Genomic DNA, 25,731 nt, shown 5'->3' with positions numbered 1-25,731 from the left:
AGGGGCAACCGGGACAGAATCCGGCGCCACAGGCGGAGGACTAGCCCAGTGAGCCATGGTGCTGGCCGAGGCAGCAGTTTCAATAAGTTTTTCTGCTTCAGAGGATCATGTTTCTTAAATGGCTCTAAATAGATTGAAGACTTTGCTTATTATCTCATCTGTTTTTTCTGCTTTGCTTTGAATTCTGTAGAAAAGTTTAAACTACGAAACTGATTTTTAAAATCACTGGCACTAAGCTTTGAGACATCTTTTTCCTATTAAACACAGGGACCTTGACTTTTGGCAGTTCAAGGTTATCTGGAGTTTAAACAAAACCTGTAGTAGGAGAATTCTCTGAGGGAATTCTTTGGAAGAACTGAATCCTTGTTTGATCCTAGTAGCTTAAAACCCCTGAGAAAATTAACATTTTTGAATTTGAAACTTCCAAGGTTCATCTTTAATGTGTGAAATATATTACTGTATTTCATTTAGAGTTACAGTAAGTAAAGTAGACCTGTAGGATTATTATTACTGCTGTTTACCTATAATCAAATGACTTAGAAAAAATTTTGGTATTTAGTTTTCTTTTTTTTCCAGATTTATTTATTTATTTGAAAGAGTTACACAGAGAGAGAAGGAGAGGCAGAGAGGTCTTCCATCTGCTGGTTCACTCCCAAATGTACTGCAATGGCAGATGCTGCCCTGATCCAAAGCCAGGAGCCAGAAACTTTCTTCTGGGTCTCCCGCATGGGTACAGGGACCCAAAGACTTGGGCCATCTTCCACTACTTTCCCAGGCCGTAGCAGAGAGCTGGATTAGAAGTGGAACAGCCGGGACTAGAACCAGCGCCCATATGGGATGCTGGCACTGCAGGTGGCAACTTTACCCACTATGCCACAGCGCTGACCCCTTCTGTTGTTTTTCAGATTCCACACCTTCCCCTTTCCCCCCTTTATGGCTGTCATTTGATTGTCATGGAAACCACTCTGGCCTTTCTTCTTTTTCTTTCTTTCTTTTTTTAAAGATTTTATTTTATTTTTTTAAAGATTACTTATTTACTTATTTATTTGAGAGGTAGAGCTACAGACATTGAGAGGGAGAGACAGAGAGAAAGGTCTTCTTCTGTTGGTTCACTCCCCAAATGGCTGCAGTGGTTGGAGCTGTGCTGATCCGAAGCCAGGAGCCAGGAGCTTCTTCCGGGTCTCCCACACGGGTGCAGGGGCCCAAAGACTTGGGCCATCTTCTACTGCTTTCCCAGGCCACAGCAGAGAGCTGGATTGGAAGAGAGGCAGCCGGGACTAGAACTGGTGCTCATATGGGATGCTGGCGCTGCAGGCAGAGGATTAACCTACTGCACCACGGCGCCGGCCTGCAGATTTTATTTATTTTTGTGAGAGGTAGAGTTAGAGAGAGTGACAGACAGAGGTCTTCCATCAGGTGGTTAACTCCCCGAATGGCTGCAATGGCTGGAGCTGTGCTGATTGAAGCCAGGAGCTTCTTCCGGGTCTCCCACACGGGTGCAGGGGCCCAAACACTTGGGCCATCTTCCACTGCTTTCCCAGGCCACAGCAGAGAGCTGGATCGGAAGTGGAGCAGCCAGGACTAGAACCGGTGCCCTTATGGAATGCTGGCACTGCAGGCAGCGGCTTTACCTGCTGTGCCACAGTCCTGGCCCCATTTATTTTTCATTTCTAGTCTGGCTAGTTAATTTTACATTTGATGACATCATTAAAAGGAATCACATCCTGATGTAGTTTAGGATTCAAGATTTGTGGTAAACTTTTTGTTGATTTTTTTTAAAGTTAGCATTTTGAAGTGTCTTTACCACCCAACCTCCCTTGCTACCTCTCCCTCCAGGCCACTCGGGAGTCTAAAAGTGCATTAGGTCATTCATACACAGACACTGAATGTTTGTAACCAACTAACTGTCCTGCTAATATGCGACCTAATCAGCAGCACAACTGAGCAAGGGCAGCTTACCACCTAGTTGAGTGGAGACCAGAATGCCATCCTCCCTATAGAAAAACTGAGAAAGTACCGAGTCCGGCAAGTGCAGTTCTTTCACTGGAACCAACAATATCAAGTTCTTTTTTCCCCCAGGTAGCAGAAAGGCTTGAATGTGCTCCTCCCAAACCATTCCGTCAGAATGAATTAGGAAAATTGGCACTTAACCAGAAAAGGGCTAAACTGCTGTTGCAAAGAAATGGAACATATTGCCTCTTTTTTTTTTTTTTTTTTTTTTGACAGGCAGAGTGGACAGTGAGAGAGAGAGACAGAGAGAAAGGTCTTCCTTTGCTGTTGGTTCACCCTCCAATGGCCGCCGAGGTCGGCGCGCTGCGGCCGGTGCACCGCGCTGATCCAAAGGCAGCAGCCAGGTGCTTCTCCTGGTCTCCCATAGGGTGCAGGGCCCAAGCACTTGGGCCATCCTCCACTGCACTTCCTGGCCACAGCAGAGAGCTGGCCTGGAAGAGGGGCAGCCGGGACAGAATCCGGCGCCCCGACCGGGACTAGAACCTGGTGTGCCGGCGCAGCTAGGTGGAGGATTAGCCTATTGAGCTGCGGCGCCGGCCATATTTCCTCTTAACTTTTGTTGACTGAAATGATGGTGTGGACTGGGCTTATATCGTATGAATCCTACTGAGAGGCTGGTGGTCTGTTGTTGTGGTAACCTATGTCACTGTGCTGGAAACTGACGGTGCCACTCTCCTGGCAGATTATTTAAGTTTGTGGCTAATTCTTTGCCATCCCCTCCTATAGAGGGGAGGGAATTCCTAATTCATTCTACCTGGGGGAAAAAAGAACTTGATATTGTTGGTTCCAGTGAAAGAACTGCACTTGCCGGACTCGGTACTTTCTCAGTTTTTCTATAGGGAGGATGGCATTCTGGTCTCCACTCAACTAGGTGGTAAGCTGCCCTTGCTCAGTTGTGCTGGTGATTAGCTAGTATATTAGCAGGACCAGTCAGTTGGCCACAAAGCTTAAGTCATGTTCTCTAATTGGTGTGAAGTAAAAAAGCAAACAGTAAAATTTCCATTTGTCATATAAGGAATACGCCTTTTTGGAATTGAGGCAGAGCCACAACTCGGTGAACTTAATGCAGATTCAAAAGCCAGAGAGTTGTACCCAGTAAAGACACTGTCTTTCTAGGAACTGGGTTTGCTTAGAAAACTTAGAAGGAAATAATTTGGAAAATATGCTACAGTCTTAACTACCAAAATGGGAGTAGTGCATGCATAAAAGAAAATGAATACAGACTGATTGAACTGGAGGAAATTCAAAGGATAAGGAAGACAGAGATGGAAAGGGAAAGAATATGAACTTAGGTCTCCAAAACTTTTTTTTTTTTTAAAGAATGATTTATTTGAAAGAGTTATACACAGAGAAGGGGAGGCAGAGAGAGAGGTCTTCCATCTGCTGATTCACTCCCCAGATGGCTGAAATGGCCAGAATTGTGCTGATCTGGAGCCAGGAGCTTCTTCCAGGTCTTCCCATGTGGGAGCAGGAGCCCAAGGTCTTGGGCCATTTTCCACTGCTTTCCCAAGCCATAGCAGAGAGCTGGATGGGAAGAGGAGGAGCCGGGACTCGAACCGGTGCCCATATGGGATGCCAGCACTGCAGGTGGTGGCTTTACCTGCTGTGCCACAGTGCCGCTCCACCCCCCAATTGCTTTTATAGATCCTTCAAGTAGTAACAGGAAATTTGGACAGATTTGAGAGGGTAAGATAAGTATAGGATACTTCAAGCTTTATTAGGCAAATCGCAAGGTGACATTTGTGTGTACCTTGAGGGAACATGCATAAGAAATTCATGAAATTGGTATTTTATGGGAAAATACAGAAAGAGAAAATACAGTAAAGGGGAGGCAATGTAGACAGAGCCCAATCCTGGAAGGATTATCTTCTGAGGTGGAATCTTCAACTTGGAGGAAGAGAATAAAAATAGTTTAAATGATAGCTGCTTTTGACCCAGAAATCACCAACTTTCTCCCAATATTGGAGATATCACATAAGAAAGCATGTAGAAGAGTAAGCTAGGAAATAAAAGTTTGGGCCAGCAAACTGAAAGAAGGTACTAAATTCCACCAAAAGTTTGAGGTTGGTATGTGGGGGAAAAGGAAAGGAACTAACAGGAATCGTTAAATTGTTTAATATATTTTACTATTTATTTGAAAGGCAGAATTATAGAGAGGGAGAGACAGAAAGAGAGATGGGCTGGGCCAGACTGAATCCAGGCGCCAGTAGCTTCCTTCGGGTTTCCCACATAGGTGCAGGGGCTTAAGCACTTGGGCCATCTTCTGCTGCTTTCTCAGGCACATTAGCAGGGAGCTGGATTGGAAGTGGAGCAGCTGGGTCTTGAACCAGTACCTATTTGGGATGCTGATGCCGCAGTGCAGGCTCCAGAATCATTAATTTTTTTATATTTTATTTTATTTTTATTTTTATTTATTTTTTTGACTGGCAGAGTGGACAGTGAGAGAGAGAGAGAGAGAGAGAGAGAGAGAGAGAGAAAGAGAAAGGTCTTCCTTTTGCCATTGGTTCACCCTCCAATAGCTGTCGCGGCAGGCGCGCTGCGGCCGGCGCACTGCGCTGATCCGATGGCAGGAGCCAGGTACTTCTGGTCTCCCATGGGGTGCAGGGCCCAAGCACTTGGGCCATCCTCCACTGCCCTCCCTGGTCACAGCAGAGAGCTGGCCTGGAAGAGGGGCAACCGGGACAGAATCCGGTGCCCCAACCGGGACTAGAACCCGGTGTGCCGGCACCGCAAGGTGGAGGATTAGCCTATTGAGCCGCAGCGCCAGCCTTTTATTTTATTAATTTTTTTATTTGACAGAGTTAGACAGAGAGAGAGGTCTTCCCTCCGTTGGTTCATTCCCCAAATGGCCGCCACCGACCCAAAGCCAGGAGCCAGGTGCTTCCTCCTGGTCTCCCATGCAGGTTCAGGGGCCCAAGCACTTGGGCCATCCTCCACTGCCCTCCCTGGTTACAGCAGAGAGCTGGACTGGAGGAGGAGCAACCGGGACTAGAACTGACGCCCATATGGGATGCCAGCACTGCAGGCCGAGGATTAACCAAGTGAGCCATGGTGCCGGCCCCTAGAATCATGAAATTGTTATAAACTCAACTGAGGGGCAGACTATCAGGGCAAGCATTTGGTACAGTGGGTAAGTTGCTTAGGACACCTGGACCCCATGGTAGAGTCCTTGGGTTTAAGTCTTCGCTCCATTTCCAATCCAGCTTCTTGCTGTTATGTACCCTGGGAGACAGCAAATGATGGCTCAAGTACTAGAGTCCCTGCTACCCACTGAGAGACCTGGATTGAGTTCTGGGCTCCCGATTTTAACATGGTATAGCCCTAGCTGTTGTGGCATTTGGGGAGTGAACCTGCAGACAGAAGGTAGATCGAGATATCTCTGTTTCTCTCTGCCTGAGACACCTATGTCTCATTTCAGAGTACCTGGGTTCAATACCCATCTCTGGTTCCAGCTTTTTGCTAATGCATATGCTTAGAGGTGATGGTGACGGCTAAAGTATTTGGGATCCTGCCACCTAAATGGGCAATCTGGACTGACTGGCCTAGTCCTGAATTTTGCAGTCATTTGGGGAGTGAACCAATGTATGGGAGCTCTGTTTGTCCTTTTTTTTTTTTTTTTTTAAAGATTTATTTATTTGAGGCCGGCGCCGCAGCTCACTAGGCTAATCCTCCGCCTTGCGGCACCGGCACACCGGGTTCTAGTCCCGGTCGGGGCGCCGGATTCTGTCCCGGTTGCCCCTCTTCCAGGCCAGCCCTCTGCTGTGGCCAGGGAGTGCAGTGGAGGATGGCCCAGGTGCTTGGGCCCTGCACCCCATGGGAGACCAGGAAAAGCACCTGGCTCCTGGCTCCTGCCATCGGATCAGCGCGGTGCGCCGGCCGCAGCGCGCCGGCCGCGGCGGCCATTGGAGGGTGAACCAACGGCAAAGGAAGACCTTTCTCTCTGTCTCTCTCTCTCTCACTGTCCACTCTGCCTGTCAAAAAAAAAAAAAAAAAGATTTATTTATTTGAAAGAGTTACAGAGAAAGCAAGCTTCTGTCTGCTGGTTCACTCCCCAGATGGCCACAACGGGCAGAGCTGGGCTGATCTGAAGTCAGGAGTTTCTCCTGGGTCTTCCACATGGGTGATAGGGGCCCAAGAACTAGAACCATCTTTTGCTGCTTTCCCAGGTGTACTAGCAGGAAGCTGGATTGGAAGTGGAGCAGCCAGAACTCAAACCCGTGTCCATATGAGATGCTGGCACTGTACACAGCTGCTCTAGCCCCACTATGTCACAGTGCTGGCTCCAGCTGTCTTTGCCTCAAAGCAAAAACTTCACCTGAGCCTTTCTGAAAGGATTGAGGAAACCATACAGGAAAGTGAAATGCTCAAGGCCTGCGCATTATTATAAGAAGAAATGCAGACAGGTTTTGGGGAGCATGTGGCTAAGGTGTTGTGAAGCACAGTTTCACAAGTGACCACAGGCATTCTGGAGGGAATATGGAGGGTGGTGTTCCAGCTGAAACTATGTAGGCAGGAAAGAGACATCTTCCCTTACACTGAGCAGACCTTAGCCTTTTTACTAAGATTTGTTTGTTGGGGCCAATATTTTGTAGGGTAGTGGGTAAAGCCACTGCCTCAATGCTGACATCCCTTATGGGCACCTGTTTGTGTCCTGGCTGCTCCGCTTCCAATCCAGCTCTCTGCTAATGGCCTGGAAAAAGCAGCAGAAGATGGCCCAAGTGTTTGGGCTCATTACCCATGTGAGAGACCTAGATGAAGCTCCTGGTTTCGGCCTGGCCCAGTACTGGCCATTGCAGCCATCTGGGGATGATGGGAAGATCTTTGTTTCTCCTTCTCTCTGTAACCCTGACATTCAAATAAATAATAAGTCTGTCCACTGATTCACTTCCCAAATGGCCTCAACAGCCTGGGCTGAGCCAGGTCGAAATCAGGATCCAGAAGCTTCATCCAGGTCTCCCACGTGAGTGCGGGGCCCAGGGTCTTGGGCTATCTTCTGCTTTCCCAGGCACATTAGCAGGGAGCTGGGTTGGAAGTGGAACAGCCAGGATTTGAACTGACACCCATATGGGATGTTGGCACTGCAGGTGGCAGATTTACCCACTATACCACAGTGCTGTCCCCTACCTTTTTTTTTTTTTTTTTAAAGATTTGTTTATGAGCTGGTGCCGCGGCTCACTAGGCTAATCCTCCGCCTTGCGGCGCTGGCACACCGGGTTCTAGTCCCGGTCGGGGTGCCGGATTCTGTCCCAGTTGCCCCTCTTCCAGGCCAGTTCTCTGCTGTGACCAGGGAGGGCAGTGGAGGATGGCTCAAGTACTTGGGCCCTGCACCCCATGGGAGACCAGGATAAGTACCTGGCTCCTGCCATTGGATCAGCGCGGTGCGCCGGCTGCAGTGGCCATTGGAGGGTGAACCAACGACAAAAGGAAGACCTTTCTCTCTGTCTCTCTCTCTCACTGTCCACTCTGCCTTTCAAAAAAAAAAAAAAAAGTTTATGAGAGATATCTTCCATTTGCTGGTTCTTTCACTCAAATGTCTGCAACATCCAGGGCTGGAACAGGCTGTAGCTAAGGGCCAGGTCTCCCATATGGGTGGCAGGAATCTAGCTACTTGGGCCCTCATATGCTGTCTCCCAGGAGCATTAACAAGAAAGTGGTTTGGAAGTGGAGGAGCTAGGACTCAATCCCAGGCACTCTGATATGGGATGTTGGCACCCCAAATGGACCAACTAAGCACCCACCATGGGCCTTAAACTTTTTGACTTTGACTGTTTATCAGAATTATCTGAGGGAGTTTAGAAACTTCTCATACCCAGGATATACCTCAGACGAGTGAAATCAGAATCTGGGGCTAGGATCCAAGCATCACATTTTTAAAAAAGATTTATTTATTGACTTGAAAATCAGAGTTACATAGAGAAAAAGAGAGGCAGAGACAGAGTCCGCTGGTTTACTCCCCAGTTGGCTGCAATGGCTGGAGCTGTACCGATCCAAAGCCAGGAGCCAGGAGCTTCTTCCGGGTCTCCCACGTGGGTGCAGGGGCCCAAACACTTGGGCCATCTTCCGCTGCTTTCCCAGGCCACAGCAGAGAGCTGGATGGGAAGTGGAGCAGCTGGGCCTCGAACCGGCATCCTGTATGGCCAGGGCTTTAACCTGCTGCGCCACAGTGCCAGCCCCTGTACTTTTTAAAAAGGTAATATAATCTGTCCTCTTACAGTCCTCAGAATTTATGAAGGAAGGAAAGGAAACAATGCAACTGAGTGCTAAGGGAGAACATCTTGCCAAAAGTAATGAAGGTAGAATGTACACTAAATAGCAAGTTCTGGATTTTACAGGACCAACAAGATAGCAGTGTAGATTTTTCACTTATACAGGCAAAGTGGGTTTTGCAATTTACCAGTTGTGTTAAATATACCACATAAAGCTCCTAAAGCAGATAATATGAGGCACCTCTTTAAGTTTTCTAGGCTGCAACTGTGAATAAACTTAAAATGGTATTTATTTTATCTAATTGAAAGGCAGAGTGAAAGAGAGGGAAAAACAGAACTTCCATCTGTTGGTTCGTACTTCAACTGGCAACAACAGCTGGGGCTAGGCCAGGCAAGGCCAAAGCCAAGAGCCAGGAACTCCATCCTGGTCTCTCACATGGATGCAGGAGCCCAAGCACTTGGGCCATCTTCCGCTGCTTTCCAAGGTGCATTAGCAGGGAGCTGGGTCTGAAGTGGGGCAGCCGGGACTCAGATTGGGCTCCTGTGTGGGATGGCAGCGTTGCAGGTGGTCTCTTGACCTGCTGTGCCGCAACATCGGCCTGCTTATTTTTTTAAACATAACACAAGGAAAATGTTAAAACTGGTGTAATAGCTCAGTAAAATAAGTATTCCAGATTTTGGGGGGAGGGAGGAAGAGGGAGATATTCAAAATCTTTCTCCAGAATTCCCCAACTTGATCACAGGTTTCATGTCAGTTAAAGATTTTAATAATTGTACCATTAACGTGGTTTTAGCAGTTATATCCTTCCTTAATGCATTGTAAAACTGGTATGAAGGGCAAGATGTGACACTGCTGCTTTTGAAAGGGAATCTCATTTCAGATTTTTGGTTTGCTAGGTCATAATCTTTTAATTGATCTTTTGCTGAGGGCCACACTGTGGAGCAGCTGGTTAAGGTAACTCTTTTTAAAGCAGTATCCCATATTGGGGTAGTGATTTGAGACCCTGCTGCTCCACTTCCCACACGGTTTCCTGGTATTGGGCCTGTGAAGGCAGCAGCAGATGATTAAAATGCTTGGGTCCCTACCACGCATATGGAAGATTAGAGTGGAGCTCCTAGCTTTGGCCTGGCCCAGCCTTGGCTGTTATGGCCATTTGGGAAGTGAATCAGTGGAAGGAAGATTTCTCTCTCTCTCACTGTACATTTCAAATAAAATAAATAAAACTTTAATGAATCTTTACCAAGAAAAAATAATTTGGGGCTAGCACTGTGGCTTAGCAGGTTAAGCTACCACCTGCAGTGCCAGCCAGCATCCCAGATGGGCACTGGTTTCCAACTGCTTCACTTCTGATGCAGCTCATTGCTAATGTGCATGGAAAAGCAGCAGAGGATGACCCAGGTACTTGGGCCCCTGCACCCACAGGGGAGACCCAGATGAAGCTCCTGACTTCTGTCTGCCCCAGCCTTGACCATTGAGGCCATCTGCAGAGTGAACCAGCAGATGGAAGAACTTGCTGTCTGTCGATATATACTTACTCTGCTTTTCAAATAAAATAATCTCTTTTTAAAATAAATCTTTTTAAAAAAATAATTTAAGGGCCTACACTGTGGAGTAGTTGGTAAAGCTGCCATCTGCAGTGCCAGGATCCCATATGGGCACTAGTTTGAGTCCCGGCTGCTTCACTTCCAATCCAGCTCTCTGCTATGGCTTGGGAAAACAATAGAAGATGGCTCAAGTCCTTAGGCCCCTGTACCTAAGGGAGAACCAGAAGAAGCTCCTAGATTCTGGCTTTGGATTGGTCCAACTCTTACTGTTGCGGCCATTTAAGGAATGAATTCATGCATGGAAGACCTCTCTCTCTCTCTCTGTCTCTCTCTCTGTCTCTCCGTCTCTGTAACTCTGCCTTTGGAAGCATGTTCAGTTGTTTTTAAGAGAGCTTACCTTAAAAGAACTGCAGACTTGGGGCCGGCACTTTTGTGTAGTGGGTAAAGCTGCTACCTTTAGTGCTGGCATCCCATATGGCACTGGTTCGAGACCTGGCTGCTCCACTTCCAATCCAGCTATTTGCTGTGGCCTGGGAAAGCAGTAGAAGATGGCCCAAGTCCTTGGGCCCCTATACCCACATGGGAAGACCCGGAGGAAGCTCCTGGCTCCTAGTGCAGCCCTAGCTATTGCAGCCAACTGGGGGAATGAACCAATGGATAGAAGACCCCTCTCTCTCTCTGCCTTCCCTTCTCTGTGTAACTCTGACTTTCAAATAAATAAATCTTAAAAAAAAAGGAACTGTGGATGAATCTTTTGCTTAGAAAAATAATTGCTTTGAAGTAACTGTTAGTAAATCTGGATTTTGGGGGATGGCACTGTGGCGCAGCAGGTTAAAGCCCTGGCCTGAAGTCCCGGCATCCCATGTGGGTGCTGGTTCTAGTCCTGGCTGCTCCTCTTCCAATCTAGCTCTCTACTATGGCCTGGGAAAGCAGTAGAAGATGGCCCAAGTCTTTGGGCTCCTGCACCCACGTGGGAGATCGGGAAGAAGCTCCTGGCTCCTGGCTTCGGATCAGCACAGCTCCAACTATTGTGGCCATCTGGGGAGTGAACCAGTGGATAGAAGACCTCTCTCTGCCTTTACCTCTCTCTGTAACTCTGTCTTCCAAATAAATAAAATAAATCTTTTTTAAAAAATCTGGATTTTCTTGCCTTTATGGTTAAGCAAACCATGGCTCTGGAGTCTGAGTTATATATCTAGAAACTGACTTTTTTTTTTTTTTTTTTTTTTTTTTTTAAGGTTTATGTATTTACTTGAGAGGCAGAGTTACAGAGAAGGAGAGACAGAGAGGCCTTCCATCTGCTGGTTCACTCCCTAAATGGCCACAACAGCCGGAGCTGGTCTGATCAAAAGCCAGGAACCAGGAGCCTCTTCTGGGTCTCCTACTAGGGTGCATGTGTCCCCCACTAGGGTGCAGGGGCCCCAGCACTTGGCCTACACTACCTTCCTAGGCCAGCTGCAGGGAGCTGGTTTGTAATTAGAGCAGCCAGAACCTGAACTGTCACCTGTATGGGATGCTGGTGCTACAAGCAGATGCCTAACCTACTGCGCCACATTGCTGGCCCCCTGAGGTATTAGAAGTATGAATTATTAGGACTGGCAATGTGGCATAGCAGGTAAAACTACTTCCTGCAGTGCCAACGTCCTATATGGGTGCTGGTTCAAGTCCCAGTTGCTCTGCTTCCCATCCAGCTCCCTGCTAATGGCCTGGTAAAAAGCAGTAGATGATGGCCCTTGTGTTTGGGTCCCTGCACCCACATGAGAGACCAAGATGAAGCTCTTGGCTTCTTGACTGGGCCAGTGCTAGGTGTTTGTGGCTGTTTGGGGAGTGAACCAGCAGATGGAAGGTATCTCCCCCTTCTCCCTCTACCTCTCCTGTGTATGTGAGTGAGAGAGAGGGAGACTCTCCATCTCTCTCTGCAACTCTGCCTTTCAGATACATAAATAAATCTTAAAATTTTTGAAACACATGAGTATATATAGTCTTCAAGAACATGGAAAATGTGTGTTATGAAAAAACTGTTTTGGGGTCAGCACTGTGGCATGGTAGGTTAATCCTCTGCCTGTGGCACTGGCATCCCATATGGCTCTAGTTTGAGTCCTGGCTGCTCCATTTCCCATCTAGCTCCCTGCTTATGGCCTGGGAAAGCAGTGGAAGATGTCCCAAGTGCTTGGGCCCCTGTACCCATGTGGGAGAAGTGGAAGAAGCTCCTGGCTCCTGGCTTTGGATCAGCCCAGCTCCCACTGTTTTGGCCATTTGGGGAGTGAACCAGCAGATAGAAGACCTCTCTGTCTCTCTCTCTCTCTGTAACTCTGCCTCTCAAATAAATCTTTCAAAAAAACCACCCTGAATTATTTCTTTTTTTTTTTTTTTTTTTTTTTGACAGGCAGAGTGGACAGTGAGAGAGAGAGACAGAGAGAAAGGTCTTCCTTTTGCCGTTGGTTCACCCTCCAATGGCCGCCGCGGCCGGCGCGCTGCGGCTGGCGCACCGCGCTGATCCGATGGCAGGAGCCAGGAGCCAGGTGCTTTTCCTGGTCTCCCATGGGGTGCAGGGCCCAAGCACCTGGGCCATCCTCCACTGCACTCCCTGGCCACAGCAGAGGGCTGGCCTGGAAGAGGGGCAACCGGGACAGAATCCGGCACCCCGACCGGGACTAGAACCCGGTGTGCCGGCGCCGCTAGGCGGAGGATTAGCCTAGTGAGCCGCGGCGCCGGCTACCACCCTGAATTATTAAAAAAACTTTTGCACCAAAGTAAATTTGTCTTTTTTCTTAAAGATTTATTTTGGGGCCAGCGTTAGCATCCATATGGGCACCACTGGTTCACCCCCAAATGGCCTGAACAGCCAGAGCTGGATTGATCTGAAGCCAGGAGCCAGGACTTGGGCCATCTTCTACTGTTTTCCCAGGCCTGTTAGCAGGGAGTTGGATCAGAAGAGGAGCAGCCAGGACTTGAACCGATGCCCATATGGGATGCTGGTACTGTAGGCTGGGGCTTTTACCTGCCACAGAGCCAGCCCCTCCCCCTCCCTCCTTTAAGATTTATTTATTTGAAAAGCAAAATTACAGAGAGAGGGAGAGAGAGGGCTTCTATCCACTGGTTCACTCCCCGAATCGCTGCAAAGGCCGGAACTGGGCTGATCGGAAGCCAGGAGCCAGGAACTTCATCTGGGTCTTCCATGTGGGTTCAGGGGCCCAAGCACTTGGACCATTTTCTGCTGCTTTCCCAGGCCATAGCAGAGAGCTGGATGGGAAGTGGAGCAGCTGGGACCCAAACTGGCACCCATGTGGGATGTTGGCACTGTGGGCAGCGGCTTTACCTATTATGCCACAGTGCTGCCCTGCCCCTCTTTTATTTGAAGATGTATTTATTTGAAAGAGAGTGCTTCTGTCACTGATAGACTCCCCAAATGGCTGCAGTGGCCTGCACTGGGCAAGTCAGAAGCCAGGAGTTTTATCCTGATTTTCACATGGGTGCAGGCGCCCAAACACTTGGGCCATCTTAGGCTGGTTATAACAGGCCATTAGCAGGGATTGGAAGTGGAGCAGGTGGGAAATGAATTGGCACCCATATGGGATTACAGCATATACATTGCAGGAAGTGGCTTTACCTGCTATGCCGCAATGCTGGTCCTTCCTTATTTTTTTTAATAAAAATAAAATGGTTACCTATAAATGCCATAATATACTGTCCATAGCCGCAGATAGAGAACAGAGGTTTAGTGATAGTAAGTAATCTGAATTTAGGTTCTTTCTGCTAAATAATAGCTAATGGCCTATAGAACCTTAGTTTGGTATCTTGTACGATAACCAGCAGCCTAAAGTTACCAGATAGAATACATAGCACCCAGGAAATTTGAATTTAAGGTTAAAAAAAAAAAAATGAGGCCGACGCCATTGCTCAATAGGCTAATCCTCTGCCTTGCGGCGCCGGCACACCGGGTTCTAGTCCCTGTCGGGGCGCTGGATTCTGTCCCGGTTGCCCCTCTTCCAGGCCAGCTCTCTGCTATGGCCCGGGAGTGCAGTGGAGGATGGCCCAAGTGCTTGGGCGCTGCACCCCATGGGAGACCAGGATAAGTACCTGGCTCCTGACATCAGATCAGCGCAGTGGGCCGGTTGCAGCGCGCTGGCCGCGGAGGCCATTGGGGGTGAACCAACGGCAAAGGAAGACCTTTCTCTTTGTCTCTCTCTCTCACTGTCCACTCTGCCTGTCAAAAAAAAAAAAAAAATTTTTTTTTTTTTTGGTATAAGCATGTGTCAAGTGTCGAACAGGGCAACAGGGCATACTTCTCTCCAGTCTTTTTTTTTTTTTTTTCTGCCCACTGTATATGCATCTTTGTATGTTTGGATGGATGTGGGGTTTTTTTTGTTTGTTTGTTTGTTTTGTGTGTGTGTGTGTGTGTGTGTGTTAATTTGGATCATGCTGTTTTTTCCTTAACTAGATACCGTAAGTATCTCCAGTGCCAGGTATTCTTTGAAAATACAGGAAAATAATTTCTTTCCAATTAGCTTTAAATTTTGGTATCTGAAGGGATATAGGTTGAGTATTCCCTTGTCTGAAATACTTGAGACTGAAAGACCAGTTGAGCATTCCTAATCTAAATCCGAAAAATCAAAAACACTCCAAAATCAAAAACTTTGTGTCATTTTGATTCTCATAAAGTTTCAGATTGAGGCTGCCCAACCTGTTAATTCTCCAGCATGGTATCAGGGCTGAGGGTGCTAGACAGCCTAGGTTTACTCAGCTTTTTTTTTGAACAGTGTTATTTTAAACAAAACAAAACTGTATTTAAAAGAGAACGAGCTTGTATCTACTGATTCTCCAGATGACCTCAAGAGCTGGAGCTAGACCAGGCCAAAGCCAGAAGCCCAGAACTCAATTCATGTCTCCTGTGTGGGTGGCAGGACCCCAACTATTTGAGCCATCACCTACCTCCCAGCTTGTACATTAGCAGGAATCTGGTATGAGAAGCAGAGTCAGAATTTGAACCCAGACGTTCTGATGCGGGTGTGGGCAGACCAAGTGAAATGTTAAGTGTATGTCAAACGCCAGCCCTCCACTTTTAAACTGTGGCACTTGTGGTTCCTTTTCAGGCGGGGGCCACGTCTATGTGGGCTTCATGCTGTGGGCTGCTGAATGAAGTCATGGGAACCGGAGCTGTCAGGGGCCAGCAGTCAGGATTGGCAGGAGGTACCGGTCCATTCAGATTTACACCAAACCCTGATTTTTCCACCTACCCACCAGCAGCCACGGAAGGACCTAATATAGTTTGCAAAGCCTGTGGACTTTCATTTTCAGTCTTTAGAAAAAAGGTGAGTTGGATGAAATGTTGTGCACAAGACATGGATCAAAACTCTTGATTGAGGGTTATTTTGAATAGCTAATGATTTTTTTTTTTTTTTGACAGGCAGAGTGGACAGTGAGAGAGAGAGACAGAGAGAAAGGTCTTCCTTTGCCGTTGGTTCACCCTCCAATGGCCACCATGGCCGGCGCGCTGCGGCTGGCGCACCGCGCTGATCCGATGGCAGGAGCCAGGTGCTTCTCCTGGTCTCCCATGGGGTGCAGGGCCCAAGCACTTGGGCCATCCTCCACTGCATTCCCTGGCCACAGCAGAGAGCTGGCCTGGAAGAGGGGCAACCGGGACAGAATCCGGCGCCCCGACAGGGACTAGAACCCAGTGTGCCGGCGCCGCAAGGTGGAGGATTAGCCTAGTGAGTCGCGGCACTGGCCATGAATTTTCTTTTTTTTTTTAAATCTAAAGTTTAGTCTCATTAAACATTTCCCCTTTGTAAAATTATTCATTGAAAGGATTACAGTAGTGTTCATGTTTTCTGAATAGACATTGTTATTTCTCATGCTGCTTAGGCATCCTTTCTCCTGAACTCTGGTTTGTACCTTTTAATTCTTCTGATGACATTTACATTTTGAAACAAGAAATTTAGTTTGCAGTTTTATTCAGAGATGATTTACTTAGCTATGATCTCAAGTTTCAAAAAAAATTCTCTACCCATATTGTTAATTCCCCAATGAAAAAATTAGTATGATAACTACTGTTTAGATATTCAACATAAATTATTTAGTTTCCACTAGGACAGAGAGTCATTCTTAGAACCATCATGTTACTAGGCCATCTTGGTGTCTTTGCTGGTCACCGTCTAGTCCTTTGAAATAGTCGAGGGGAGAAGTGTTAACTTGTGGGAAGAGTGCATAGCCAGAAGTGACTGCATTATAGTGTCCACTTTGGTGTTCTCTGGTGGAATGGCTTTGATTGTGATTGAGGCTGTGCAACTGATTACTGCATTAGTGGGGACCTCTAATTCCTGGATTGACCTCGAGAGATCAGTTGCCTTTCTTTTAATCTGTTTGGCTTTTTTCCTTCTTTAAATGAGGAAGTTGTTCACACTGGAAAAGAACCGGAAGAGAGCTTGTAGTTGTGCTTTCTGCTCTGTGGTTGGTGTCAGCTCTGCTCTGCTAATTACATGTTTGCACCGAGGGGTGGAAAGGTTTTAATTCATTAATACAAGAGTGTGTGTTTTTCTTAAAGCCCTGTATTTCAACTTCTGTGAATCCACACGGCCTTGGCAGTGACTGTTTTGTTTTTCCTGGCTTCTGGGATGCTAAGATGCCTGTGCATGTACTTAGTGCAATAGGGAACTTCATAAGAAACAACAGTTAAATTGTAATAGAAGGCAGAAGGAAAACTAGTGTTCTCACAATGACTTACATCTTACTAGCATTAAACGTTTCTGCTCTTTTTCTTCAGCACGTATGTTGCGACTGCAAGAAAGATTTTTGCTCCGTTTGTTCAGTCTTAGAAGAAAACCTCCGTAGATGTTCTACTTGTCACCTGCTACAAGCGACGGCCTTTCAGCGCCCTCAGTTAATGCGGCTGAAGGTGAAGGATCTGCGGCAGTATCTCATGCTTAGAAATATACCGACAGACACTTGTCGGGAGAAAGAAGACTTGGTAGATCTGGTTCTGTGCCATCACGGACTAGGCTCTGAGGACCACCTGGACACAGGCAGTCTGAACTCTTCACGGTCCCAGACTTCTAGCTTTTTTACACATTCGTTTTTTTCAAACTCTACAGCCCCCTCTGCTACTGTGTCTTCGTTTCAGGGAGAGCTTATGGATAGAGATGGGACCGCCAGATCTGGAGCGCTGGCACAGGTACGAGGGTGTGACTGATTACTGAGGGCCTGGCACACTTACTCTTGGCCGTATATGGGGGAACTTCAGCACTTGAAGACTTCTGTTAAATGAGAGGTCATGGGCTGGAGCAGAGGTTCCACATGCAGCTGAACTCTACACTTGCAGCTCTCCAGATGTACAATTTCAGTGCTTAGATGCCAGGAGGCCCCAGAGTCCATTGTAAGGTCCACAAATAGTTCTTCCGTCTCTTGACCTCATTTGAAGTAATGACTGTGAAAAAGTAGCAGATACCTGTTTGTGGGACTATGTACAAGTGTCAGTGACCATAAAAAGCAATCTGGGTTGGGTGGGCTTTGTGATGCAGAGGGTTAAGTTGCTGTTGGGGATGTCTGTATCCTTTATGAGAGTAGCTGCCTCTTCTTCCAGTCCAGCTTTATGGTCATATTCCTGGGAGGCAGCAGATGATGGCTCAAGTACTTGGTGTTCTTGCCACCCATGTGATAGTGAGGGCATTTAGGGGATGAACCAATAGATAGATTTCTTTCTGTGTCTCTCTTTCTCTATCATTCTGCCTTCCAAATAAATTAAACAACAATAGTCATCTGGGGTGGGCTTTTGTCCTAGCAGTTAGGTCACCCACATCGCATATCAGAGTATCTGGATTCAAGTCCCAAATCTGGCTCCTGATCCAGCTTCCTGGTAGACCCTGGGAGGCAGCAGGTAAAGGGATCACCCACATGGAGGACCTGAATTGAGTTCTCTATTCCCAGCTTCTGCATGGTCCAACCCTGACTGTTACAGGCATTTGGAGAGGAAACCAGTGGATAGAAATTTGTTCCGTTTGTTTCTCTGCACTTAAATTACAAAAACAAAATAAAAATCAGTAGTGTTGTAGCTGGCCTTGTGACCCAGAGTTAAGCCACTGCTTGTGATTCTCTCGTCCTCTGTCAGAGTGTGATCTTGCTACTGTGCTTCCTATCCAGCTCCCTGCTAGTGTACCTGGGAAGGAAGTGGAAAGTGGCTTGAATACTTGGGCCTCCATGGGAGACCCAGATGGAGTTCTTGGCTGCTAGCTTCTGCTGGCCCATCCCTGGCTGGTGTGGACATTTGGGAGGGAGTGAACCAGCAGATAGACGATCTCTCCCTAAAATGTAAAATGTGGTCAGGGGTAGTATTTCAGGGACCAGTGTTGCAGCACAGCAGATTAAGCCACTGCCTGCAACACCAGCAGCTCATGTGAGTGCCAGTTCAAGTCCCAGCTGCTCCACTTCTGATCCAGCTCCCTGCTAATGTGCCTGGGAAAGCAGTGGGAGATGGTCCAAGAACTTGGGCCCCTGCCAGCCACGTGGGAGACCTGGATGGAGTTCCAGGCTCCTGGCTTTGGCCTGACCCAACTCTGGCTATTGAGGTCACTTGGAGAGTGAACCAGTACACAGAATATTTGTCTCTGTCTCTCCTCTCTCTAACTGTACCTTTCAGATAAACAACAACAAAAATCTTAAATTCTTTAAAATAAAAAAGAATTTTATTCCAATGAAGTCCCTGGGCATCCTGATTGAATAACATGCAAGGGTTTGTAATTGATATTCACTTGTGTATGAGTAATCCTAAAATGTTGAAAGAATTGTTTTAAACAATTTATGCATATAATATTTCCCTGAAATGGTTATTTTTTTACAAAAGGTTTATTTATTTTAAAAGCAGAGCAATAGAGATAGGGAGAGAGATCTTACATATGTTGGTTCACTCCCCAAATGGCCACAACAGCCACATGGGTGGCAGGAACCCACATGCTTGGTCCATCATCTGTTGCCTCCTAGGTGCATTTGCAAGAAGCTGGATGGGAAGTAGAATAGCTTGGACTCTCCTTACTAGTGCTCTGATCTCACGTGTCAGTGTCACAAGTGGTGGCTTTACCTGCTGAGCCACAGTGCTGGCTCTTGAAGTAGTTATTTATTTATTTAAAAGATTTATTTATTTGAAAGGCAGAGTTACAGAGAGGCAGAGGCAGAGAGAGAGAGAGGTCTTCAGTCTGCTGGTTCATTCCTGAGATGGCTGCAACGGCTAGAGCTGCACTGATCCGAAGCCAGGAGCTTCTTCCGGTTCTCCCATGCGGGTACAGGGGCCCAAGGACTTGGGCCATCTTTTGCTTTCCCAGGCCATAGCAGAGTGCTGGATCAGAAGTGGAACAGCCAGGACTCAAACCAGCGCCTATATGGGATGCCGGCACTGCAGGCAGCAGCTTTACCCACTAGGCCACAGTGTCAGCTCCCTGAAGTCATTATTTAAAGCAGAGGAACTTTCATCTAGTTGCCTTCCAAATACTCATAAATTAGATAAGGTCAAGCTGGGACTTTTTTTTTCCCCAAATAAGAGCTGTCATAATTATCATTTTTAAAAGAGATTTAGTTATTTGAAAGAGTTACAGAGAAGGAGAGGCAGAGAGAAAGAGAGAGACAGATGTTCCATCCACTGGTTTACTTTGCAAATGACTTCAACGGTCAGGGCTGGGACAGGCAAAAGCCGGGAGTTTTATCCAGGGTCTCCCACAGGGGTGCAAGGGCCCAAGCACTGGGGCTGTCTTCCACTGCTTTCCCAAGTGCATTAGCAGGGAGCTGGATCAGAAGTGGAGCAGCAGGGATGTGAACTGGCACCCATATGGGATGCTCTGCTGCAGGCAATGGCTTTACCCACTATGCCACAGAACTGGCCCTGAGCTATCATAATTATGCAAACAAAAGACACATCTGGGCCAGTGCCGCGGCTCACTAGGCTAATCCTCCGCCTGTGGCACCGGCACCCCAGGTTCTAGTCCCGGTCGGGGCGCCGGATTCTTTCCCAGTTGCTCCTCTTCCAGGCCAGCTCTCTGCTGTGGCCCGGGAAGGCAGTGGAGGATGGCCCAAGTGCTTGGGCCCTGCACCCACATGGGAGACCAGGAGAGGCACCTGGCTCCTGGCTTCAGATCAGTGTGGTGCACCGGCTGCAGCGGCCACTGGGGGGTGAACCAATGGAAAAGGAAGACCTTTCTCTCTGTCTCTCTCTCTCACTGTCTAACTCTGCCTGTAAAAAAAAAAAAAAAAAAAAAGACACATCTGACCTTTGAACTACTTTTGAGTATATGGCATCGTTTGGGAAGTATGGGTCACTGGATGTCATAGCATGGTGCCTGTGAATCGATGGGGTGGAATATTGATACTGGAAACTGGCCTAGACTACTACTGGGTTAATGGACAAAATAGAATCGAAAGAGGTAGGGGTTGGTGCTGTGGTGTAGTGGGTAAAGCCGCCACCTGTGACACCCTCATTCCATGTGGCCACTGGTTTGAGACCCAGCTACTCCCTTCTGATCCAGCTCCCTGCTAATGCTTCTGGGAAAGCAGCAGAGGATGACCTAAGTGCTTGGGCCCCTGCACGTATCTGGGAGACCTAGAAGAAGCTCCTGGCTCTTACCTTTGGCCTGGCCCAGCCCCACTGTTGTAGTCATTTGGGAAGTGAACCAGGAGATAGATGATGTTTCTGTCTCTCCCTCTTTCTTAAAAATTTTAAAAAAAGAAGTGGGAGATGGTGCAAACTCAAGTTGAAGGGATTTGTGTTTTTTTCTATGAAAAGAATGCCTCTGGTTGTTGAGGAACTTGAGAGACTAGAAGTAGCCTCAGGCATCAGTGAAGAAGCCTAGAGCCCTCTCTGGAATTGGCATGTGTGTGATGCAGTAGGACTGTCTTTCACGTTGGATGTCCCCAGCACTTGGGCTGATCTAGGCAGAGGAGTATCCTTCTTCTGGCTGTGTCTGAGAGGCCCAGTTAAACCAGCCATTTGCAGATCCTATGGTAAGGATGTGGTGCCACCCCATATCCTTAAGGGCTGTAACATTCCATCATGGGGCCCTCTTTAGGGAGTTAATACTCTGGGTGTATTGTACAAATTCACACACACAGGAATTGAGATAATATGGAAAGTAAATTTTTTTTTTTTTTATTTGACAGGTAGAGTTATAGACAGTGAGAAAGAGAGACAGAGAGAGAGAAAGGTCTTCCTTCCATTGGTTCACCCCCCAAATGGCTGCTATGGCCGGTGCTGCACCGATCCGAAGCCAGGAGCCAGGTGCTTCCTCCTGGTCTCCCATGCAGGTGCAGGGCCCAAGCACTTGGGCCATCCTCCACTGCACTCCCAGGCCACGGCAGAGCGCTGGACTGGAAGAAGATCAACCAGGACTAGAACCCGGCGCCCATATGGGATGCCGGCGCCGCAGGTGGAGGATTAACCAAGTGAGCCACAGCGCCAGCCTGGAAAGTAAATTCTTTATGCAGTTGTGTAGGGCCCAACTCTTTGAGAAGGGCGGCAAGATTTGGGATCCAAAGAAATGGAGTGTACTGAGCCATGTCCCTGCTCCTGGTGAGGGTTTATGGAAAGGTTTTTCGCTTGATAAATACAGGTTGGTACTGTTAGGAAAATACGGTCCCTGGCCTAATGAGAACATTCTGGGTGTGTATGTGTAGGTACAAAGTGAAATAGCTTCAGCAAACACAGAAGATGATGATGACGATGATGAAGACGATGACGACGACGATGATGAAGAAACCTTGGAGGAGAGGGTGAGACCGCCTGTAAAATTTGGTTTCTTTGACATGTCAGTCTGGCAGGAAGGGACGATGCCCAAGTGAACTTTCTCTTGATGAAAAAAAAAAAGTTTCTCCTGGTTTGAATGTAGGATACTTGGTTAAAACACCACAAGGACTGTGGAGCAGTCTGGGAAGGATATCCAGGGCCAGCGAGGCCTGCAGGGGTGGGGGCTGGGCGGGTGGGGACGGAGGTGATGGGCACTCTGTGATTGCAGACTCCTGGGCTTTCTCAGAAGAGAGTGAGAGCCTCGCTGTCTGACCTGTCAAGCCTTGAAGATGTGGAAGGGATGAGTGTGCGCCAACTGAAGGAAATCCTGGCTCGGAATTTTGTCAACTATTCTGGCTGTTGTGAAAAATGGGAGCTGGTAGAGAAAGTAAACCGGTTATACAAAGAGAATGAAGAAAACCAAAAATCATGTAAGTTAATTTTGTTTTCTTTTTTTTCCCCTATAGTATCCTTCCTTAGGCTTTAACAAAGTGAACTCTGTCTCAGTTAAGTCAAACTTATTTTTATTAGAATGGGTTTTGAGGGGCAGGGCAAGAGTGAACACGGATCTGTTGGTCACTTCCCAAATGCCTGCAATAGCCAGGGCTGGGCCAGGCCGAACATGGGCGCTCAGTCCAGGTCTCATGTGGGTGGCAGGAACCCAGCTACTTAACGCCCACTGCTGCCTCCCGTGACCTGCATTAGCGGGAAGCTAGCCAGGAGCTGGAGCACAGCATTGAACTCAGGTGCTCTGATGGGGGCCCTGGGCATAGAGCAAGAGGGAGAGCAAGAGGGGAGGAGAGGTGGAGAGTGAGACAGGCATGGAGCTCTCATCTGCTGGGTTACTCCCCAAATGCCTGCATCAAGTTGGGAGCCTGAACTCCATTTGGGTCTCCTGCATGCGTGGCAGGGGCCCAAGCATTTGGGCCATCTTCTGCCTTCCAGGATGTGTTAGCAGAAAGCTGGATCAGAAGTGTAGTAGTTGAGACTCCAGCCAGCACTCTGATAAGGGATGTGAGCCCCAAGCAGAGGTTAACCCAGGGCACCACAAGGCCTGCTCTGGGACTAGAGCATCTTAACCTCGGGGCTATAAATGCCCTTTAGAATTTTTTTAAAAAAATATTTATTTGAAAGAGTTAAAGAGACAGGTCAAGCCAGAGAGAGAGAGAAAGGTCTTCCATCTGCTGGTTCACTGCCCAAACGTCCACAATGGCCAGAGCTGAGCTGATCCAAAGCCAGGAGCAGAAGCTTCCTCCAGAAGTGGTACAGCCAGGACTTGAACCAATGCCCAAATGGGATGCCGGCACTGCACACGGAGGCTTAACCTTCTATGCCACAGTGCCTGCCCCTTGTTTATTTTTTTAGTTATTTATTTGAAAGGCAGAGTTACAGAGAGAAGGAAAGAGATCTTCCATCCATTGGTTCACTCCTCAAATGACCACAACATCCAGGGCTAGGTCATGCCAAAGACAGGGATCTGGAACTCCATCTAGGTCTCCACCTGGGTGCAGGGATCCAAGCTCTTGGGTCATCTGCTGCCTTCCCAGCTGCATATTTAGGGAGCTGGGTCATTAAGTGGGGTGGCCAGGATTTGAACCAAAGACCATAGAGGATGTTGGCGTCGCAGGTGGAGGCTTAACCTGCTGCACCACAATGCTGGTTCCTGGCACATGTGTTTCTAAGATGATCTTGCATTGGTCTTTTTTTTTTTTTTTTTTAAGACTTATTTGTTTATTTATTTGAAAGTCAAAGTTACACAGAGGAGAGGCAGAGAGAGAGGTCCCCCATCTGCTGGTTCACTCCCCAGTTGGCATAGTGGCCGGAGCTGCACTGATCCAAAGCCAGGAGTCAGGAGCTGCTTCTGGGTCTCCCACGCAGGTGCAGGGGCCCAAGGACTTGGGACATCCTTCTACTGCTTTCCCAGGCCATTTTAGAGCTGGATCAGAAGTGGAGCAGCCGGGACTTGAATTGGCACCCATATGGGATGCCGGCACTGCAGGTGGTGGCTTTTACCCATTATGCCATAGTGCCAGCCCTCTGCCTTGGTCTTAATCTTCCAGTTTTTGGGGAAATGGTGTTCTAACAGTGAAGGGAGAAGTCATTTTAATTTGCAAATTAAATAACAGGCAATGTACAATGCATGACGATATAATTCCCACCCTGGAAGAGTGTATGGGTAGAGGAGGCCACGACATACATGGCTTCCAGTGTCTTTCCCTTGGTTCGGTCCCCACTTGGTATATTTTGTTTGAGCACAGCTGGCATCTTTCCCAGCTTGGCTGGCTTCAAACCACTGAGTGCCAGTATGAACCCCCACAGCCTTACAGGTAGTGCGACAGACTGGCTCCTTTGCTTTATGCTTACATTGAAAAGACTGGGAAGAACAGGGCCTGGCGCTGTGGTGCGGTGGGTTAGGCCTCCACTGTGACACCAGCAATCTATACTGGAATACTGGTTCGAGTCCTGGTTATTCTGCTTCTGATCCAGCCCATGTCTTGGGTCCCTGTTACCCATGTGGGAGACCCAGAAAGAAATCTTGACTTCTGGCTTTGGCCTGGTCCAGCTCCAACCTGTTGAAAACATTTGGGGGACTGAACCAATAGATGGAAAATTTCTGGCTCTCTCTGTTGTTTTGCCTTTCAATAATCCAATTTTTTTTAAATGTCAGCCCCTACCTCACGCCTAGGTCACATTGTAGACACTTGAGTCTCCTCACAAGGCAGGTGGTGAAGTTCATTTCTCTCAAATGCAAAGGCTGCTGGTCCTCCAAGCTTGCACCCTTTCCCACGTCACTCCTGGTTTCCGTAGAAGCCCACAGCCCTGTAGTCAGATTCCAGCCTGAGGTCGCTGTCACCTCGTCCTTTGACTTTCTTGCTGAGAACCTGAATCTGGCCACAGCGCACGTTCCGTTTGACTGAGACAGACTCCGGCTGTGCCAGGTGCCAGGAACGGAGTGAATGAGATGCTGCCAAGGCTTCGCTGCTGGCTGGGCAGTTATTCCAGACTGGACCGTGGAGGCGCCACAGACTGTGCCCCCTCCCCCAGCCCGCCCCGGCCACATCACGGGGGCGACTCGTGTCTGCATCCTAAGGCCACTCTGAAGTTTCTCTTTGCTAATTACAGAAATCCTCCTCTACTCTAAATCGCTCCTTAGCTGGCTGTGTTGGGGCACAGGCAGTCTTACGGTCCTTGTCCCTCCCTGGGGCAGTATTGGGCTTGCAGGGGTCACTCAGCAGCTGGCTGCTCAGCTTCGGCCTGGGGCCGGGGGGCAGGCAGACGTGCCCGCAGCCCCACTCTTGGTTGCCTTTCAGATGGCGAGCGGCTGCAGCTGCAGGACGAGGACGACGACAGCCTGTGCCGGATCTGCATGGACGCCGTCATCGACTGCGTGCTGCTGGAGTGCGGGCACATGGTCACCTGCACCAAGTGCGGCAAGCGCATGAGTGAGTGTCCCATCTGCCGGCAGTACGTGGTGCGGGCCGTGCACGTGTTCAAGTCCTGAGCCGAGGTTCTCCTCAGCAGCGCTGACGCCCCAGGCTCGATCCCAAACATTTCAGTGCGCAGAAGGGACTGGAGCCTTCCTGTTCAGAGTGAAGCTGGTTTTAAAAATTACTTTCACTATGGACTGGGAACAGAAAGGCGCACCCTAGGTTGTGGAAGCCTTGGTCCGTCCCGTGGACACGAGCTTCCCTGCTTGTCCCGCAAGCACTGACTGTGGAAGCGAGACTTGATGGCAGGGAGCGCAAGCTGCTCTCTTGGAGGACGTCCTGGTCTCTCCCTTCCTTCCTATTTTTAACTGAAACCACTTGGATGTCCGAACCTTCTGTTCTCTGGATGAGGTCACTGTCCACAAGTGGCTGGTATGGAACATGCCGAGCAGTGGCCTCGGAATGGTCACTTGATTAGTCATGTATTAAATGCTAATACCTGATGAATGTAGGTTTCCACATCGTTGCTGTTTCTGCATTATACATAACTGGGAACCACTGACATTCTGTAGTCGGCTGCCAGGCCTTAGACTAAACACGGCCGTTTTTGTCCAGGTACAGCTTTTATAGCAAGGGCTGTGTCTGGCTTCTTCCATTAGGAGTGTGTGTGCTAAGTTCTCTATTAATGTTCAAGCGTTTACACTGTTTTGTATGGTGAAGGTGTATTTTTAGTGCTACCTGCTAGCTAATTTCAACTTTAGGAATAAAATTAGATTAAAAAATG

At 48.2% G+C, this 25,731-nt stretch overlaps 1 protein-coding gene across 11 annotated transcripts in view; it reads left to right on the top strand.

Moving 5' to 3' along the window:
• RNF34 (ring finger protein 34) overlaps nt 1–25,454 on the top strand; it is a 29,452-nt gene extending 3,998 nt beyond the window's left edge. For 2 of the 11 annotated variants that reach the window (XM_002719738.5, XM_070066165.1), the window contains exons 2-6: nt 14,855–15,073; nt 16,525–16,932; nt 21,411–21,506; nt 21,749–21,950; nt 24,831–25,454. In XM_002719738.5, the coding sequence (XP_002719784.1) occupies nt 14,855–15,073; nt 16,525–16,932; nt 21,411–21,506; nt 21,749–21,950; nt 24,831–25,021 (1,116 nt within the window). In that variant the 3' untranslated portion in view covers nt 25,022–25,454. Of the gene's footprint in view, nt 1–14,854; nt 15,074–16,524; nt 16,933–21,410; nt 21,507–21,748; nt 21,951–24,791 lie in introns of all 11 variants that reach the window. The other 9 variants (XM_070066162.1, XM_070066166.1, XM_017349540.3 and 6 more) reach the window with 7 other exon arrangements.
• Nucleotides 25,455–25,731: the final 277 nt, after the last annotated feature.

This window comes from Oryctolagus cuniculus, chromosome 21 (assembly GCF_964237555.1).
Source record: "Oryctolagus cuniculus chromosome 21, mOryCun1.1, whole genome shotgun sequence".
Taxonomy (NCBI): domain Eukaryota; kingdom Metazoa; phylum Chordata; class Mammalia; order Lagomorpha; family Leporidae; genus Oryctolagus; species Oryctolagus cuniculus.
This window is presented reverse-complemented; position numbering and strand designations above follow the sequence as displayed.